Source organism: Diadema antillarum, unplaced genomic scaffold (assembly GCF_040938485.1).
Source record: "Diadema antillarum isolate AM-2024a unplaced genomic scaffold, OU_Dant_1.0 seq00000049_RagTag, whole genome shotgun sequence".
In the NCBI taxonomy this organism is placed as follows: domain Eukaryota; kingdom Metazoa; phylum Echinodermata; class Echinoidea; order Diadematoida; family Diadematidae; genus Diadema; species Diadema antillarum.
In genome coordinates, this window is record NW_027271158.1 from 206873 (window position 1) to 227901 (window position 21029).

At 38.2% G+C, this 21029-nt stretch overlaps 1 protein-coding gene across 1 annotated transcript in view; it reads left to right on the forward strand.

Annotated features, from left to right (window-relative positions):
• The first annotated feature begins 9675 nt into the window (after positions 1 to 9675).
• Positions 9676 to 21029, forward strand: part of LOC139725525 (structural maintenance of chromosomes protein 4-like) — a 32801-nt gene continuing 21447 nt past the window's right edge. The window contains exons 1-7 of the mRNA XM_071636608.1: positions 9676 to 9742; positions 14107 to 14316; positions 15093 to 15287; positions 16053 to 16232; positions 17175 to 17339; positions 18749 to 18876; positions 20600 to 20740. Of these exons, the coding sequence (XP_071492709.1) occupies positions 14113 to 14316; positions 15093 to 15287; positions 16053 to 16232; positions 17175 to 17339; positions 18749 to 18876; positions 20600 to 20740 (1013 nt within the window). The 5' untranslated portion in view covers positions 9676 to 9742; positions 14107 to 14112. The remainder of the gene's footprint in view (positions 9743 to 14106; positions 14317 to 15092; positions 15288 to 16052; positions 16233 to 17174; positions 17340 to 18748; positions 18877 to 20599; positions 20741 to 21029) is intronic.

Genomic DNA, 21029 nt, shown 5'->3' on the forward strand with positions numbered 1-21029 from the left:
ACATGATGATAATGATCCAAAGCCATTAGTTTACTTATTGTCATGTAAACATGAATGTTATTGTGAATTAATTATCACACTAACTTCACATCAACCATGTTCATACTGCGTATTAATCAATTAATTAATTGGTTCCAAAAACTTGACAATAAAACTGAAAATTATAATTGAGGAGGAGCCCACCGTACCGTACCTCAAAGACTGTTAAATCAATATCTTATGCAAACTTGAAGAACAAAAACAAATAAAAAATAGATAAGATTTGTCTTTTTGTGTGACAAAATAATATGTCGTCAATTTACATAGACAATAAATTTCATATGATCTACCCATACTTACTCAAACTGAAATCCAAGCTAAGTTTTTTTTTCCCCCGCTATGTTCCTCGGCATTATCCCCGATCTTTGGTTGATATTTAACTTCTTTTTTTTTAATAGAGAAACTCAGATTTTTGTAATATTGTCGGTAAAGTGAGCTCTGTTACATAAAAGTCTATTTTGGATGTTGCTTCTGACGTAACGAGCAGTGCTTTTATAATTTTCGCCTATCCACTGATTTCCTAGAAGAGCGGAAGTCGCATTTAAATATCACGTGATGGGACTAGATTATATCATGATTATATCTTCTGGATACGGTGACGATTCAACGAATTCAGTGATCCATTCCGTTCAGTCATTCGGAATCATCAATCAATTATCATCCAATCATTCATTGATTTTTCTTCTTGGCTCCTTCTAAATTTTACCGCCACACAGATATCAAATGCATCATCATGACTTATATTTCCTTTGAAAATGTTGATGAAAGTTATTTTTTTTAGACGAATTATGAATCGAAGATCTGGAATTTAACTCACGTTTTTGGCAACGTTTCGCTGATTAATCACAATCAGCTTCATCTGGCATCCTTCCTGAAGAAGGCTGGTCGTTATACAGGCCCGTAGCCAGGATTTTTCAAGGGGGGGTGCGGTCACTAAAAAAACGGACCTTCGGTACCAATACCAATGATGACACACACACACACACACACACACACACACACACACACACACACACACAATTATATATATATATATATTCTTTGGACGACCGAACTACAAAAGTTGTATAAGAATTTGCGCGCGAAGCGCGCCGCAAATTGTGAATTTTGACTGTTTTAATGACGTTTTAAAGTCTCGAGGAAATTTGTATTTTTGTCTGTTGCATGCAATCGCGTTACGGTATTTCATCTAGGAAATAGTAAAAACTCATTTTGCCAGGAAGTTGCAAAGTTTAATTGTGTTCGAGACTCTGCGCGCGTAGCGCGCCGCAAAATTGAGAATAGTGATTTTCCTGGTGTTGTTTTAACTTTTATTTTTTCTATTGTATACCCGCGTTAGCAGGCCTGAAGCCAGGATTTTTAAAGGAAGGGGGGATTGCGTTAATTAACAAAACGGTCCTTTGATACTGTCCCGGGAGGGGTAGCGACAATTAAAAGGTGGACACCATGCTCATACATGGACTTTCAAAATGGCCCCTAAACGAGTAATGATCATATGATTTTTTCGGGCCTTAAAAACAAGTATTCCTTAAATGTTTCCTGCACCCTAAAGAAGTACTTCATCATGATTGAACAATATACCATTTTCCCAAATTTCGGCCTTTTTGATACCCTTTGATTATATACGCTCGTACATCACACTTTCCATCTAATCCGTGAGAAAAAACGACCCCTATTACGCGTTTTCTTTAGCGAGTATGGTCACGGTGTCCACCTTTCAGTCGGAGTTTTCCATCCCATTGGATGCTGTTTGGAAGATGAAACATTCACTTTACTATACAGTATATCAGCCGTTGGTATGCGAGTTTGTCAAAAACGAAAATAAATAAGAAAATTTTTAAAACAAAATGAATTGTAAATGTGAACCATTTATATTTTGCCTCCTTGTGGTAGGATATTTCCAGCATTTCCGAACTTCAAATAATCATTTTAGATTTAATAATATCAAAGGTAGTAGATCCGATTCGCAAACATCTCCAATATCAGTCAAATGTCATATTAACCATCATGCTAAGAAGGTTTTCTTTTTGAAATTTGGAGGTCAGTGAAATTCAAAAATTAAACATCCGTTAGCCATTGGAAGAAGTTGAGTGCAAATTTAGACCTCAGGCTTAGTGCTCAGATGTTTTCCTATTTGATTTGATCTGTCTTACTGTGCACACTAAGATACATACTGGAATGGTTATTTCTTATTTATTAAATTAAGTAGCATATTTGGTTACTAGCTGTCTCTAGGCATTTTCGAATTTGGGCTGCAAAGAGATCCACTACCTTTAAGTTAGAAGAGAGATAAGTAAATAATGATAAAATAAACAAACAAAAAAGAATGAGTTTCTTTTGTAATACTATCTGACAAACTTTTTACTTTACCATTTTACTTCATAGCTCAGCACTTTCCATTCTCTCTCATACCCTCTTACCCATTACATTTAAATGAAATACAACTAAAATGAGTTTGCGTGCCTGCATAATACTCTTTGGAAATTATAAGTGAAAATGTTCTTAGGTTTTGGCTCACTTTAAAATGAGAACCAATAGAACTGTCACAACATGAGAAAATGTATAAGTAATAATCAACACTACATTTCCGAATTTGGCCTGCAAAGAAATCCGCTACCTGTAAGTTAGAAAAGAGATTAGTAAATAATGATAAAATAAACAACAAAAAAGAATGAGTTTCTACTGCCGTATCCAGAACAGAGCCTGAAACGGTGCAGGCTCAAGAAATCGTTTGTACTAATACGTCTTGAAGTACTGTGTAATACTGTTGACTCAGACTTCTACAAAGCTGTAAATGAGAATTGTAATCCAATCCGACTCATTACCTGAGATATTTATGAAAATATATCAATAAAGAATGTAAATTAAATAACGATGCGTCACAATGCAGTCTAACGCTCTCACAATGCTATCATACATAGGGTTTTTCACTGACTGTTTTTACTCCGGAGCTCTTGCAATATTCAGGCTTTTGTAATACTATCTGACAAACTTTTTACTTTACCATTTTACTTCATAGCTCAGCACTTTCCATTCTCTCTCATACCTTCTTACCCATTACATTTAAATGAAATACAACTAAAATGAGTTTGCGTGCCTGCATAATACTCTTTGGAAATTATAAGTGAGAATGTTCTTAGGTTTTGGCTCACTTTAAAATGAGAACCAATAGAACTGTCACAACATGAGAAAATGTATAAGTAATAATCAACACTACATTTCCGAATTTGGCCTGCAAAGAAATCCGCTACCTGTAAGTTAGAAAAGAGATTAGTAAATAATGATAAAATAAACAACAAAAAAGAATGAGTTTCTACTGCCGTATCCAGAACAGAGCCTGAAACGGTGCAGGCTCAAGAAATCGTTTGTACTAATACGTCTTGAAGTACTGTGTGATACTGTTGACTCAGACTTCTGCAAAGCTGTAAGTGAGAATTTTAACCCAATCCGGCTCATTACCTGTGTTTTTTATGAAAAATATGAATAAAGAATGTAGATTAAATAACGACGCGTCACAATGCAGTCTAACGATCTCACAATGTTATCATACATAGGGTTTTTCCCTGACTGTTTTTACTCCGGAGCTCTTGCAATATTCAGGCTTTTGTAATACTATCTGACAAACTTTTTACTTTACCATTTTACTTCATAGCTCAGCATTCTCTCTCATACCCTCTTACCCATTTAAATGAAATACAACTAAATTGAGTTTGCGTGCCTGCATAATACTCTTTGGAAATTATAAGTGAGAATGTTCTTAGGTTTTGGCTCACTTCAAAATGAGAACCAATCGAACTGTCACAACATGAGAAAATGTATACCTAACTAATAATCAACAATATATTGAGACAGGCAAGTAATCATCCAAAATAGAAAATGATGATTATATAACAGGAGTTAGAGGGGAGCATTTGCAGGTCCTTTGAATGTGCACTTGTGCAGTGTGATCTTCGCTTAGTCTTTTTCTAGTCTTTAAGCATTGTTTGAAGTTCCAGTCTTCTGGGATGCTTTCTGGCGAACAATTTCACCACCCTCTCGTTATCAACGTCAAAGTTGTAATGGATATGCATGAGTGCAATCGGGTTAAATCTACAGTTGAAATGATATAGTCTATGACCTTATCATTCCTTTACAACATTATTTCAGTTGATTACCTGTGTACAACACGTGTATATAAGCGCCCGATTGCAGACAGCAGGTGGCAAGGTGACCGTTGCAACTACTTACATTATTACCACCTCCGAAGGAAATGCACCAGTCCGACTACAGCCATCATCGAAAAATGAGAATGGATGGAATGTGGAATGTATTTGGTCGTTTTTGCTCCCAAACTTAACAGTTATGTTGTCAATGAGGCTGCTACGTATCTAGATAATGTCTCACATACAACTGTATCTGGATATTGCGTTGAAAATGATATTTGGCGAGAAACAAAAGCTTGAAATCACAGGAATTCACACTGCTGACAACGGCAGACAGTGAAGGTCAACGGCTCAAATTTTCGTTGGTAGTCTCGCCACGTGATAGTTCTGTATGGATTGTACACGTTCCCTATGACAGCAATTGTGAATGGGTAGTCTAGCCAAGGAGGGTACCTCCTTGGTCTAGCTTTACTGCAAATTTGCGTCAGGACTGCTCAACCAATGGACAAGATTCTTATGTCACAAAAATGGGCAGAACCTCTACTTTCTGAAACCGTGCGCCCCAAGTTTGTGCGATCTTCCGTTCTCGAGATATCCCGTCTGGAAGAATTGCAAGACGGCAAAATAGCTCAAATTCGTCAAATTTGGACTGTTCGCCATAGACAATTCTACTCATAAGGTACTTTTCTGATCTAATTTGCGTCACTGCTACAAATGTTACAATAAAGATATATACACATAAATAATCCCTAAAGTGTCCACTTACAGAATCCGGGCGCCCCAAGTTTGCTTCTTAAACAGTTCAAAAGTTATGGCAGATTTTGTGGAAAAATGCGTCGATTTTTGACCCGTTTTACGTGTTGTAGCGTTCGCGCGGAAGCGCGGCTTCGCAGATGACCGAAAGTTTTCAATATGTAATAGCTCGCACAAATTGATACATAATATTTGTGTTTGTGTGCATGGGGGCGATCCGATGGTTCATACAACAAAAGGGTTTCGTACAATTATTTTTAACATTGTTAAACGTACTCTTCCACATTTACGTAGCATAAAATGTGTCTTTATATTTATTTGGATTGTTATCTTGAGAATTGCTAAAAACCGTTATTATGAAAAAGTGGACCTTTCAGAATTTTGGGGGGTGCGTACGCACCCGACGCACCCCCCCTGGCTACGGGCCTGTTATATACGTGAAGCTGTGTAGGAACGTCACGCAAGGGTGCACTACCCGTGCGTGACAGACGACTTGGAATCTCACAGACTGCCCGGTCCCACGTATGTGACAAGTTGAACCGTAAGCCCCCCTTCTTGTTGAGTTTAGGTTCCTCCTTTTTCTTTGAAAAAATACAAGAGTATACGTGATGCACATAACGTACGCTGTGTATACAGCAGTTGATGATGTGGATAGTAGGGCCAGTTAATTTAGAAATCAATTTACATTCACGTTTTTATAGCGTTACTATGTTCCATTATGTAAAGATTTTATAATTTCGTGTAATTACATGCTGAATGCGTTACTCAGTATGCCGGAGCGTTTTGCGAATAATCTTTATCATAATTATATCAAAACATGTAGGACAGGAAGTTCCTGATAACAATAATGTATCTTCTCCAATATGTTTTGATACAATCAAGTTATATATCATAGACCGAAGGTATAAGAATATGAATAAAATACAACTACAGTATATCAGGTCAGATCGACAGCCGCAACATTTTCGTTTTTGTTATTACATTACATATATATATATATATATATATATATATATATATATATATATATTAGTTGCTCCGCGTATTGGCAGTACTATAGAAATAGCAATAATAATGTCACAATAGAGGAATGCATAAAATGCCATTTGCTTTGTTTTAATTCCGAAAATTCGGATTTTGAATTAAAATCAAGGCAATTGGCATTCCCTCTATTGTGACATTATTATTGCTCTCTCCCTCTCTCTCTCTCTCTCTCTCTCTCTCTATATATATATATATATATATATATATATATATATATGTATATGTATATACAATTACGGATATCAATAACACTTTATGTGCCATGTTTAGCGTTTTTTTTCTTTTGTCGGGACTTCCAAACAATTTCACGAGTGGTTAATAGATTCGCGATTGAGGAGTATCAACAGTATAATTATGTCTGAACGGAGAAATGTGGGCGTGCATTTCACATTCATGTCGAGATCATCTCCGTGTGAGGGACTCCTTTTGTACACTCCAACAATGTTTTAGAAAAGTCATTTATGATATTGGTTTCTTCATTTAATTGTGAAAGATTGGACATGCAGCAGTGGAATTAACAGTTTGTGTGCACAATCCCGAGATATAAATTCTTATTCGGGGCCTATAATACGGCACATTTGGTGATTTTAATCAACATTCAATTTTCATCTAAACATTTTCCCTTTAATGACACCTTTTGGGCAAGGTCGTGTCAAGGTGCCATTATCATTACCGGTATATAAGCAACATTCTCTCTGTACATATAAGGTTTACAGTAACGTGAAATTCATGACCTTGACGACAAAAGGACAATTGTGTTTCGTCGCGACAAAGTTTTCTGCTACAAAAGTTAGAGAAGAGCAATTCCGAGTAATTAGAGCACCAATACCAAATAATTTGGTTCATCTCGATTGCTTAGCAATTGACGCGGTGATCCTCAAGAACATAGGAAAATCAATTATCAATATGACCGGAGGCAAATAATTTCATTGTGCCAGAATGATACCAAACTTTTTCTCTCATTATATGCTCAATGAAGGTTAAAACTTTGTCGCCAAGAAGCAGCAATTGTTTTCATAAAAAGCTCTTCAATCATATCATGAATCCGCGGTTCACTATATGAATAAGCAGATCATTTTTATAATTAGATGCTCTATACAAAACCGGTCAGTTGAGATCTTCGACAGCCTTGTGGAACACAATACAAACGATAAGACTTTTAAATCAAAGAAAGAACTATAGAACAATAGCTCATGAATGATCGTGAAAGCGTGATTCGGGAAATATTGTGTATTGTAATCATACTTGGTGAGCTCTATCTTACTACTCGGTCTCGTTAGCGGAAGTGTGCTATTTGTGTCAAAAGTTTCATAATTATGGGTATGTGCGCCAGCAACACACCAACAAGAATTACCATATAACAGAGTTATGCCTGACATGTTTATGTTCCTACTCGCTTACAAGAATGTGATTGGGGTGTCCAAACACCGGATTTGTTTAGATTTGGGGTTTAAAATGATGTCGATCGATCGTTGATAGAAGTCCCATCTTTTACAATTTGCCTCCCAACTTTTTATCCTATTACACAATCTTCATTGGCAGGCCAAGTTCCGATTTCAAATTCATTTTTCTCTATCTCGACAAACTCAGTAACATATAGTCACAATGTGAATGAAAGCAAGGAAATATCAACAAAGGTATATAAAAACAGTGTAATATCATATCCTTCTGACGGGGATTGAACAAGGGACACATTTGGGTGATAAATCATGGACGATGGAGATGGGGCACCCACCACAAAGAAAAGCTTGTATATTGTGGGTCCACTCATACAAATTATATAAGCCTATATATACCAACCACATACTCGAAGGCGTGATTATCGCCAATCTTGCAATGGCATGTAATTTATAACCCCTTTTCTCTTCTCCTCTATGATTTCTCCTGGACCGTTGTACTGCTTCATCTTCGTTAAGCTTGATGATGAAGCACTTTGGTCACAATACCTTTCCAGTATTCGCTTGGAAAACCTACAGGGGGAGTACTTTCTTCCTATTTTTTTTTTTTTTTTTTTTGGGGTGGTGGTTTCTTTGAATTGAGATCAGAGTCAGACTGAATTACATCGATCGACTTTCTTACCCTTCTTACTCAATTCATCTCTAGCTATTTATTATAAAAATGAGAACAGTGTTGTAACTGATAACTTATACAAATCCACTATTGTCATGTTCTTAATGGTATCAAGAAATTTGATATGAATATTATAGGAACATTTGATTTGATAGCTCTTGAATTGAATATTTCTGACTTAGAAAAGCGTTTTTATTTCCTATATAGTAGAGTGGCACGAAAATTATAACTTTTTACAAACAGACGAAAGGGTCCCGTTTTTCTGTGGTTGCAACAAGAAAATTATATAAATAGTTCAAGAGTTTTTCTACATACCAACCCTGTTAATTTGTGAATATTCTTTCCGTTTTGAAAATAATTCCTATCTATTTGTTAGTTTTGTGGAAATGACGACTCCACGGTCATGATAACGAAATTTTAAGACCCATATAAAAGCTTTTCAACAATTTTGAGATACTACGATATCAACGAATTATGATTATTACACATTCTGCGGAGGTTCCTGTTTTGGCTATATATTGGATTCAAGTTTTTCCATCAAAGTCCTTTGAACATTCGATGAACGATTAGCTAAGGTGTCTTGTAAACAGCGTGTTACCTATGTCTTTTTGTCACTAAGCCGCTTTTCTGATCTAGCAAATTTTCATGACAACATGACTCGCTCCGCTAATGGCTGCAGGCAAGTAACATAGAGCAGCAGGGATGTTAGGAGTGGAATCTGTTCGCAGTTTGTGCAAATTTATACGTAGGTTCTACAGCATGACAATGATTATGAATGCTAAGCATTTCACTGGCTTTGATGGTCCATTCTCCAAGCAGCTCTTCCCAATAGAATTTGGATATGGAGACCAAAGAAGAGGTTCTTGATGTTTGCCATTTTCAGCTGTATTTCAGAGGAAATGTTGAAATTCTATCTGGGACTAATTTGGTGGTAATCTTGTACGGAACAATTATTTGACTCCTCGTTATGAAGTACTCCCGGACTGAAAAAAGGGTGCATAAGTAGGCCTATCTCATAAAAAAAGTTAACATAATATAGATAACCATCTTGCGCACATTGTGCATATATTGTTCGCCAGGTTGATGATCACTCGATAAGAATTGAGTAATTGACTAATGCGTGTTTCTGCATGTTTAGTACTATTTTACAGTTAAAGAATTGCAATATTATTAATGTTAATTATCTTTATTACTAATTTTCTTTGCTTGTCCTATATCTTATTTGCACACTAAACAATAAAAGGGCCTACTATTGGCTCGTTATGTTGTATTTTAGGAATAATGCATACGTAAACAGAAGTGCTGTCTTTTTGCATTATGACCTTAGGTCAACTCGCATGTATACAGACTTTGTGTTTATACCAAGACAAACTTTTGTATATTCCGGTGGGTATATTGATAAAGGAGAGATTTTTGTTTCCTCTCCTTCTCTAGGCCTATATACGTTGCAGTAAAATCTCCCTGCCTCCGTGTGCATGGTGGGAGCACTAGGTGGGAGTCAGTGGGTGAGAGAGGTTCTCGCGCAATCCTCGAAGCGAGCAACCGCCGCGGCGCCGGTAGATGGCGTCGTTCTCCGTGGCGAAATAAATTGGCCAATCAGCTGGCGTGATTATCCTTCGGTAACGAACTAGCGCCTTTTTCGAGAACAGTTGAACCTGTTTTAATACTCATTTTACCTCTTTGTTTCAGTCCTGGTAAGTTTTGGGGTTGATTTTGTTTTGTATTCTGATATAAAGATATGAGTTGAAAGAACTTATTTGTCGTATGAAGCTGAAAAATAGTAGTAATATGATTTTTAACTTGCCATGTTTTGCAATCTCCGATCTCCTGTAATGTGAAGTCCCACACAATGTAATGCATGTATTGTATGAACCTCGAAATTGAACGTACATTGTATGTAACACCATGCCCATGCATGGCACCAATCAATGACCACTGGCACTGCAGTGCACTGTGGGTCTGTAGTGTATAAACGGTTATGCGTATTCTACAGGTTAGAACATAGTCATTGCCTAGCCCGACCAGACGCCGTGCGAAGCACGATTTATACAGCGACTCGCGACTGGGCTGTGTAGATTAGTTAAACATTGCCCTGCTGCCATTTTGTTGCTGTACAAAAGTGTCGGGCTATTACCAACTTTGACCGAAAGATCGATCTGCATCTGTCCGAAGGGGAATGTTCCGCGGAGACTGCGTCTGGCTTCACGGATCCCCTCCATATACAGACCGAAGTCAATGATGCCAGCTCCTGTGTGGCAGTAGCGCACAGATCAAACGTTACGATAAACCAAATTTCAGACAGCTATTTTACATTCAAACAAGTTTGACATGACATGACACATTATGCAGCAATATTTGGGGTTAATTTCTCACATTTTGCAATCGAAATACTCACAGTAACGCGGTTATAATGCAGAAATTTTATCCATATCGCAACATCGCCGTTCGCTAGCTGTAGGTCGCCATTTTGAATCTGTAAACCAATCACATGCAAGGTACTTTATTAAGTAAAAAAAACACATAGAAACTACCTGGCATGTGATTGGCTAATAGATTCATACTGTATGTTTCTGCAGTTTGAACGTGACGACGCGACAGGCTGGTTGATGTGTGTTTTGCGTTGAAAATTCGACCGAAATATTGGATTATTCATTAATCTGGTGAGTGTAGTCTATTCTTGAATAGTTGATTTAACTATTCAAGCTTAAATTTGCCGACCTAGGGCCGTGAATTAGACGCAATCGAGAAGGGTGAGGTACCTCACCCAATTTTCCATAGAGACAGTGGTTAAGAACATCCACACAGCAATGGGTACTACAACCTTCCGTCTGTCTATGGAGGACGGCGTTAATGGCAAAATACAAAAGAGTCCTCCGGACAGACGGATCTTTCTGTCTATTACCAACTGCGACTGTAACCAGTGGTAACGTTAGGCGTTGTTGACCGAATTTTGACGTCATTGATATGTGACGACCAGACCAGTTGCAGTTGCAGTCGGGGCCGGGATAGTTTAATATGCGGAAACTGCGTCTGGCTTTTAACAGATGTAGATCCCCTCAGTGGAGGAGAGCCAAGCAATTCAATATATTAAAGGCATATTAAAGGCATATTAAGTCATAATCCTATTCATAAAAATATTAAACAAACAATGACAAAAAAAGACTCCTCCGCTGCTCTGGACCATGCAAACAGACAGACTTTTCTGTCTGATATTGAGCGATAGGGGTTTGCTCTGTGCCCGACTGCTGGCAGCCGGCAGAACAGCCCAGCATAAAGCAGCAACAGCCGGAGCCAGCATCATGGCCTTCGGTCTGTATAGGACTAGGAGGGGATCCAAGCCAGACGCAATCTCTGCGGAACATGTATACCCTATGACTATGAGTATGACCAGATACAGACAGATCTTTTGGTCCATCAATGCAACCTGTGTAGGTGCAGATTCTAGAAGCAGCAGTTCACCACATTTTAATAAACACTTTAACAATCACTAAAAAATAAATGTTAGAGTGTCTTCTATTCACTTCTCTCAGACACAGAGTCTAGATAACCACACCGACGTGACATGCGTGCGTGCAGCGACTCCAACTGCAACAGACATTGAGACACCTTTTAACTCTTTAGACGTTTAATACTGTGCCACACTGTGGCCCATGTGTGCCACATTATTCTGAGACAGCAACATGGTCATGCTTTGGGAAAACATTTTGGGAAAACATTTTGTTTTTCCAGATCTAGCACTCTCGTTGACGATCTTTGCGTTCCGAAGGTGTCTCGTGAGTGCGAGATTTTGCTAGAGTTTGACAGAGCTATGGTTTTCACAGTGTAGCGACTTGTAAATACATTTATCATGGCTACAAGTCATGGTAAGTTGTTCTCCAGACTTTGATCTTTATTTTGATACCAAATTTGCATATAATATCGGTTCTTATCATGACGATATAATCAGTTGTATTTGCGTAAATTTTACCTGCTTTTCACGGAAGATTTTGTTGTCTAAAGTTCGTTTTTGGTTCCTGACCAGATTAAGAAACTTTTGTTTCTGATTTTGGCTTTTTCGTAGAGAGGAAACTTAGATGCTCATCACATATTGGAGTCAAGGAGACGCAAGCATGATTTATACTAGTTTTTCCGTTTTGAAATGTCTGTAAAATTCACTCCTATGCCGGAAGTATGCTCCATATAAAGTGTACAGTGGCGTACCAAGCTTCTAGCTTCTAGCTTCTGTCCGAAGCACAGAACTACACGCGTGCCTGTATGCAAGCATGCGCTATGCACGCACGTGGCATGAAACCGTAGCAGCGTAATGACATAATGCAAGCGCTGAATGCAAGCGCTGTCCAATGAGAGAGCTTACTCTTGAGATTGCACTGTTTCAAGCTGACCAGCACTGACATCGATGTATAGTTTACTGGTTCCTGACTGGATTAAGCAACAAATTGTCAAGATATTTACATGGATACAAAGATTAAGAGATGGACTACCAAACAATGCATTTTCATTGAGACGCAAGGTGAATTTGGTATTCTTTTGACGTCTTGAACGTGTACTGCACAAATCACTTTTTTTCATCATTTTCAAGCTCAAATTACACTATGATATTTTTCATTTACAATAATTTGAGTAACATGTGACGATAGCTTACATATTTTCCTTGAATTTGATACCAAATTTGTGAATATAAGGTGTATTTTTGTTGCCAAAAGCCCAAGGACAAAATCCCCTTTTGCAGCTCATTACGTATGCGAGCCTCGAGCGGGCTTGCATACGAGGTGAATAAATACGAGCGAATTATCGGGTGCTGCGGTCTGACTGTAAAGTTGTTGTGAAAATGCCAAGATAATGACTTTGATGAAAATTGTACTCTTGTAGATCTAGCACATGTATGAAAATTTATGTTTTTTTGTTCAATTGACCAGTAGTTTCATACACTGTTGTAAAGGCAAGACTTTTGCACACGTCACTTAGCAGTGACAAAAACTTAAAATTTACTCCCAAAAGCAGCAGGGAACACCACTTAATAGTCAATCACAATATAAAATGCAAGCTACATGTGGCAGGAACTGAATTGCGAGAAACGCTTTCATCATACTGTGGCATTTGGCAATTTAGCGATCATTTTGGGCGAGGTTTGTGCGTTTGAGCAGAATGAGCGAACTTGGCACGCCGTCGACTGAGTCGGGCATGTGAACGTGGCACATAAACTTAAGAGTGAATAATGACAATGTCAACACGTTGTTACTGCTAATTAGACCTTTCCTGGTAACAGTGCCTCAGGGCATCATGGTTATGGTCTAAAGTCAAGATGAATACGCCGCTGCTTAAGCGTGTGTGTGTGTGTGCATCCCCTTATCTTTCTCTTTCTTTTCTATTTCTCCTTCTTTCCTTTTTCTTTCATTTTCAGGTACAGTATTTCTATATCCTAACTTTCCTTTTCCATCCTATTATTCATTTCTTTGTGGATTTCTTCCTTGATCTGTTTTTTTCTCAATTTCTTATTCAATATCATTTTCTGTCTATCTGTTCTTTGTTCCTTCTCATTATATTTCCCTCCATCTACATTTGTGCCTTTCCTGCCAAAATTTGAATGTGCGCAAAAGCATATGTTTCTATATGCAGCCAGCAGTCAAATTTTGGACAGCTTCATGGTCACTGTATGGGCAGCTTACTCCATAAGTGTAAACTACAAGGATTGTTGCTGTAGAGTGTTGCCTTTTGTCATTAATCTTCTTGTTAATGATGCTGACTGAGACAAAAATTGTTAACAAAGGACTGAGGAGAAAAAAGTAAATTGCATGCTGGATGTCTTGTCTATGAACAATGAAGATTATTGATTGACAGTTGACTGAGGTCTTCAGTGGACCCATAGAAATGGAATCATTCAGACTTGTAGATCCATTTGACTGTGTTGATATGAAGGCAACAAATCTGAATTCATTTACAGTTTACTGTAAAATGATAGATCTTCACCTTTTTCTCTCAGATCAATCTGTGCTTCTCTGTGCAATGAAGTGATGAAAACACTTTTTTTGGGGGTAATGTTTGCTTTTGCCCTAAACAGCAAAGTATGCCGGTTCTGACTGAGCCCGACCCCGCCCAGGCTGGAGGGGATGCTGGGAATGAGCCAGCGGAGGTCATGGAGGCCAGTGAGTCCCTGCCCCAGGAACCATCTCCCGCAACGGCTTCGCAGCCAAGACTCATGATAACCCAGATTGTCACAGAGAACTTCAAGTCGTACGCTGGCAAAGTGGTTCTTGGGCCATTTCACAAGGTTTGTGCTTGAACGATAATGAGCCAGCAATGAAGTACGAGCTGTCCATTAATGCAGAGATTTCAAAACTTCTTGTGTACCCCATAACTGTGAAACCACAATTTTAGTTTTATGTGTGTGTGTGTGTGTGTGTTTGCTTTCTCAGGTGTCTATGTCATTATCTGAGTCAAATTTATATTCATTTAGTAAATAGATCCATTGTATACTTACATTGTTGGAATGGCACTAATGGCAGCTGACAGCAAAATATTGCTTGGTTATCCTTTTGTCTGTTGACTGGTAAATGATCTTTGCTTCCTTGCCATCTTGAGTATTGAGGAGATAATGCTTCCTTATATTAATATGGAAAATTGTTGTGTAGGATGACATGAATGATTCATTGGGTTGATGATAGAAGATTAGAAATTGATGTACAGGTGATTCTGAGCAAGTCAGTTGATCCAATAATAACTGTTTTTCAATGACTGATTCCACCTTCCGTTTATAGTGCAATGCCAATTGCACAACATGCTCTGAAAGTACACTTCAACCGATTGATAGATAGTGAGATCTTTCATCAAAGTTTGACATGTATAAGAAAGCTGTTGAATTTCTAAGTATCGCATGTTTTCACCAAATGGTGATTTCGGTAGCAGGCACGTATGTCGGGTGAATCAATGGTGTCATCAACCCACACCTTAACTCTTCTGGTTTCTTATATTTCATTCTTATTTAAAGCAAATTTGAACATGTGGTGACCTTACTCTTCAAGTCTTTGATTAACTTCCACGGCACAGAGTTTTTCCTGCATCATCGGGCCCAATGGCAGTGGAAAGTCTAACGTGATCGACTCCATGCTGTTTGTCTTTGGCTACCGAGCAGCCAAGATCCGTTCCAAGAAGCTCTCCGTCCTCATTCACAAGTCCGAGAACCACAAGGAGTTGACCAGCTGTACTGTGGCTGTCCACTTCCAGAAGATCATTGATCTTGGGGTGAGGAAATAGGACGACACATTGGTGCCTCCCAGCTGATTATTCAAATAGCAATGATAAATCATGTAATGGGTCTTTACTGGATTTGCACAAATGTTCATTAATTAGTCACTTCTGTTTTGTCACTTTGGCACAAAATTACATTCCTCATTGGATTTCCCTCCATTGAGCTCCACACGGAATCCGCTCCCCGCAGATTTGACAATGCCAAAAAACCTGGCCTGGTTAGGGTTAAACATGCATCACCATAGCAGGGGGCAAAACTCACAGTGACATGCCAGAACTTAACTACATTTTGAATGATCTTCTCTGTGTTACATGGACATCATGCAATTTGTTGACCCAACCTGATGGACTGACCCACATTCAACTACTGTTGTGATTATCTACCAAGCCCCAATGAACTTGCAAATATCATACTCAGGAAACATATGGGATAGATCCAGTACATAATACATATGCCTCTGAGAAGTCATACTTCTTCTCGTAGGTTTTCTTCTCTATATTTTCATAATAGAATGTTAGCCATTCATCTTTCATGCTTCAAATGCTTAGTTGTTGGGTAGTTTACATCAGTATATGTTCTCAGATATCTTTCTTTCCTGTTCTTGATAGAATAATATGACCTTTGGCATAATGATTATGATTGTGATCATGATGATGAAGATGCTGATGATGATGATTATCATCATCGTCATCATTGTCATTATTATTATCATTGTTATTACTATTATTATTATTATTTTTTTTTTTTTGTCTGTCCAGCCTGGTGATGAAGAGTATGAGGTGGTGCCAAACAGCCAGTTTGTAGTGTCCAGGACGGCCCACAAGGATAACAGTAGCAGCTACTACCTGGACGGGAAGAAGGTGAACTTCAAGGAGTGCACAGCCCTCCTCCGCAAGGCTGGAGTGGATCTGGATCACAACCGCTTCCTCATCCTGCAGGTCAGTGTCATCCCAGTCAGTCGTGCCACTTTCGCTCATTGCTTTCATCAGCGGTAGGCTGGTGTAGAGGGTTCCATGACATTTGCTCCTGCGACAATTGCTCCCATGAAATATCTGCACGCTAAGCCAAACATAAATTCTACCCACAAACATAACTCTAACCCTAATCTTAATCCTCACATCTCAAACTAAACCTAAAACCCTATTGCAACCCTAACCCTAACCCTGAGTCCTTGAAGAAAATAAGACCGGAGTAATTGTAGCAGGAGCAAATGTTGTGTCATCAGCGTATATATACAATAGTCGTCAGTCTGTATCCAGATCTCAATTCAGTTTACCTTTTCTTGTTTCAGCATGTAGAATACGCTGTCAGATACAATTGTAGTTAGAGATGAAAACAACATCATGAGACTATATGGCTATCCTGATTTTCAGATTTAGATTTTTACTTTTTGTGAGATAATTGAAAACCATGTATGAAATATTAATGAGCAGAGGTCCAATAAAAGGTTGGACCCACTTTTTATTAGTACCTGCCACTTTGTGTTACTTTGTTTTTAGATATCTCAGACATTTCAAATCTGATTTTCATTGAATAAACTTTGAATTCCCCAATAGCATGAATATACCTCTAACAAATTTTGCAAGAGGTTTGTCATTATCACTCAAAGAAAAAGAAGTTGGAAACCTGAAGCCCCATCGCAACCAAAACTATAGTATACCATCCATGTAACAGGGCTGCTCACTAACCCATTTCCTGTACCGGTCCGACCTGTCTGTTGGTCCAGTTTTTCCATTTTTTTACTGGTAAATTCCTGAAAAAGTTGCTGGTTTGACAGTGATTTTTACTGGTCAGGGACCGTCAGACAAGTGCCAGTGTGCAACCTTGCATTTACAAGCGATGAAGGACATAAGCAATTCTCTGATGGCTGGGTTCCACAGGGTGAGGTGGAGCAGATTGCCATGATGAAGCCCAAGGCCCAGAGTGAGCACGAGGAGGGGATGCTGGAGTACCTTGAGGACATCATCGGCAGCAACCAGTTCAAGGAAGCCATCGAGGAGTTGGCCAAGAAGGTGGAGGAACTCAATGAGGAGAGGGGAGAGAAGGTGAGATGTCGCCCTCTTGGGGCAAGCCTTTTTTGGCTTCTCATGCGCCATATTCACGTGCCGGACTCGGTCGAGGACTTGCCAACTTCGCATATTTTTGCTCAAATGCACAACCGTGCACAAACTGATAAATTAATCGCAATATGTGACAGTATATCGATTTCATGAATTTGAATAATTAAGCAGTACCCGCTGCATGCTATAAGGATTAGAACCAACACTTGCTGTCAGGCGGAAACTCGGTGGTCTAATGGAGATGACGCCTGTCCGGAGATCAGGAGGTCATAGGTTTGAATCCTGCTTGAGTATGTACGCCCATGATTTTTTATCATGACTACCACTAAAACACTGAACAATTCAGTGCTTCTTTACGTTGATGTAGGGCAATTTGTTAATCAGTACATCAAACGCGTTCAGTGCATTTCCTTTTCTCACACTTATATATCTACATCACAGCAAAGCTTGCAATTTTCTTTAACTTCTTTGGACTGGATATCTAGTGTAAGTGGTTCTATAAAAAGATACATTGCTTTGAAGAAGAAGAAGAAAAAAAGAATGTTTTCCAAGGTGCACCAGAGTAGATTATGGTATATATAAATCCTACGCTTAGACTGGGAGGTTGGCCGAAAGAAATCTGTAACCGCTAAATATTCTTTTCAGCATGGGGCTGCTCGCAAGAGACTCTTGTGTGAGCTCTTTTGAAGCATTATGTGGATTCCCAAATATATTCCGAGGTCGGCCTACATCCGCAATACACAGTCTTTCAATGATATGGTCCCTTTAAATTGTGCAGCTATCCTCCATTTACCATAAAATTCATTTAGTCTCTTCCACCAATGGAATGTTATTGTTGCTCTACGCAGTTCTAGCTGTGTAATGGTGAGGTAATTGTGATATTCAGTAGTAATATCGATTACAAGTTAGATGATAAATGCCAGAGTATTAAGGTTTGTAAATCATCTAGTTATCAGATAAAATGTTAAGGATTTTTCCTCTTGTGCACAAACCCCTTTTTGCCAGTAGGTTGTCTGTTACCAATTTGTGTATGATATAGTTCGATAGTTCACAAAGCCTATGAAAGAATTGTCTGTTTATATACTACTGTACATATATTTTATTTTGTGACCTTCACTTGTCTTTTGCCCTTTTATCACATTTATCTGTATCAAAATGCAGTAATCACACAATGCTGGAGTTGAGTACAAATGTAAAGTCACACGAACAGAATGATATGTATGTAATCTTATATTTTTTTTTTCAGTTTAACGACCTGTGGGAAAACAAATGCAGTTGCGTGGCAACAAATATTTCTGGTTGTTACCATTATCTGGATGGATAAATGCTTATGAAAGTTTCACATGACTTTTACTTTAGAACTGAAGTGAATTGAATATTCCCTGTCTCTCCAGCTGACTCGAGTGAAGGCCGTGGAGTCGGAGATGGAGGAATTGGAGGGGCCAATGAAGGAGGCCAAGGAGTTCCTCAAGTCAGAGAATGAGGTGACGAAGAAGAAGAACATGCTGTACCAGAAGTACATGTAAGTAGCCACGATCATTCCATCCACATTTGTGAAGCTGGCAGTCCTGTTTTATTGTGTTGGCAAGTTTAACAGCCTGCATTCTGTGTTTATGACATATACCTGCCATTTTTTTTGACAGTATTTTGTGAATTGGGACTCGTAAGACAACTCTGTCATACGGATGGTATTCACAGTTGAGAAGCACAGCAGCAGAACAAAAAAAAATAAGAATTTATTTTGCAAGGATCAAACTTAACCCTATTCCCACTGGGGGGGGGGGGGGCATTTTGGGCCCCCCTCAACGTCTCGCACGATTATTCCGCAACGCGTGATGCTCTCGCCGCCACATTTTATGACTTTTTTCTTTCAAATATCGCGCAACTTTTGAGACCAAATATGGTGCTCCCGGGGCTGGGGCGTACCGTTTTGAAGCCATGCCCTTTTGAAAAAAATTCGTGGACCCAAAAATTGCTCAAAAACATGATTTTGTGTACAAATCCAATGTAGATTGTGTTTTTTGCAATTAATTCATATAAAAATAAATATTTTTACTTTCGATGGCTGATAAAGATTTATTTTAGCCTGATTATGCTTTAAAAAGTTTCTGCGACAAATTTTGATGAAAAAAACCCAACAAAAACAAAAAAGTAAAAAACAGAGAAATACATAAGAAATTCAATAAACAATGAAAGTACATAAGAAATAATGATGAAGCCGAATTTTCGCTTCAATATTGTTGAGGATATTAAAAGGAATATGTTCACCAAAAATGAGAAATCTTGGAGCTTTATTTTTTTATTCATAGGCAAAAAAAATATTTTTGCATGAATTAGCATCAATTAATTAATATAAAATACATAAATTAAAATTTGAAAAATCCAACTATACAGTTATGTAGATTACATTAGGCTCTACCTTAGTGCAAATTTTCGCGAGGATCGCGTGATCCACGACCGAGATCTGAAGGGGGGGGGGGGGGGGGGGGGTGGGGGCAAAAAAAAACCCCGGTGGTTTCAAGTCCCTCAAAAAACCCGGTGGGATTAGGGTTAAACCGCAATTTCCCACATTTCAGACTGTGATCGTACATCTCATTACATGCTTTATGAGCATTAGTTTGATGTGTATTTAGTTTTGTGAATATTAATTCATTAGTGAAATTTGTGTATCCTTAAACCACTTTCAAATATGTAATGTCACTGACTTCCTGATTTTCTGTGAAGATTGTCACCCAGTAGTCTTGTTCAGTCCTGCAGGTTATGTTTCACCCCAAAACAATCTGATTTTGTTTTATGCTGATAATGATATGTGACACACTAGTAAGTGGGATGTATCATGTAGTTATTATTCATTATTATTATTATTTTTTTTTTTTAATTTTACAGTTGCTATGTCAACATCAGTTAAACATTTGTGTTATGAGAAACTTCACATAATGACCAAATGTATTCACTAATGGTTTTGACAACTTCCATTCTTTTTTTCATTGTGTCCAATTTCATGTGCACATATATTATTTTATCTGAATTACTGAATTGTCTGTTTTTAGAAGTTCAAGCAAAGCATTATTTTTTTGACATGTTGAGTTGACAAACGTATGCATCACATTTTTTTTCCTTAAGAAATCTATGAATCAAAACTGCCATAATTTTTGAAAGATCTTTTTGTCATTATTACCTTGTATTTGCTGTGTGCATGGAAAAACTATGAAACAAATAATCCTTTTTTTTTTTTTGGCTACCAGAGCGGAGTGCAGTGAGAACAGAGCAAAGGCGGAGGAGAAGAGAACCTCCATCCAGGATGGGATGAAGGAAATGGAGGAGGGATTAAAGACCCTAGTGGCTGAAACCAAGGCTAAGAACAAAGAACACAAGAAACTCTGCAGGTAAAGTATCCCATCCTGTAAAAGTGGACATTTTCATGCAGCCAGAAGCTAGCATGAGAATAAAAACGTGTGAATATTTTTACATGCCATATGTTCCAGTAATTAATGTTCAGATTCCGCAGAATTAAAAACACGCGAAATTCAACTTACCCAGCCAAGGTGAAAACTTACTCGCATGAAAATATCCACTCAGTCATCATGGTTTGCTAAATGCCAAGTATGTTCAGAACGTTGTGCAACACCACAAGTCGTGTTTGAAATTTGATGCTTTCCAGTGGAATCTTGTGGT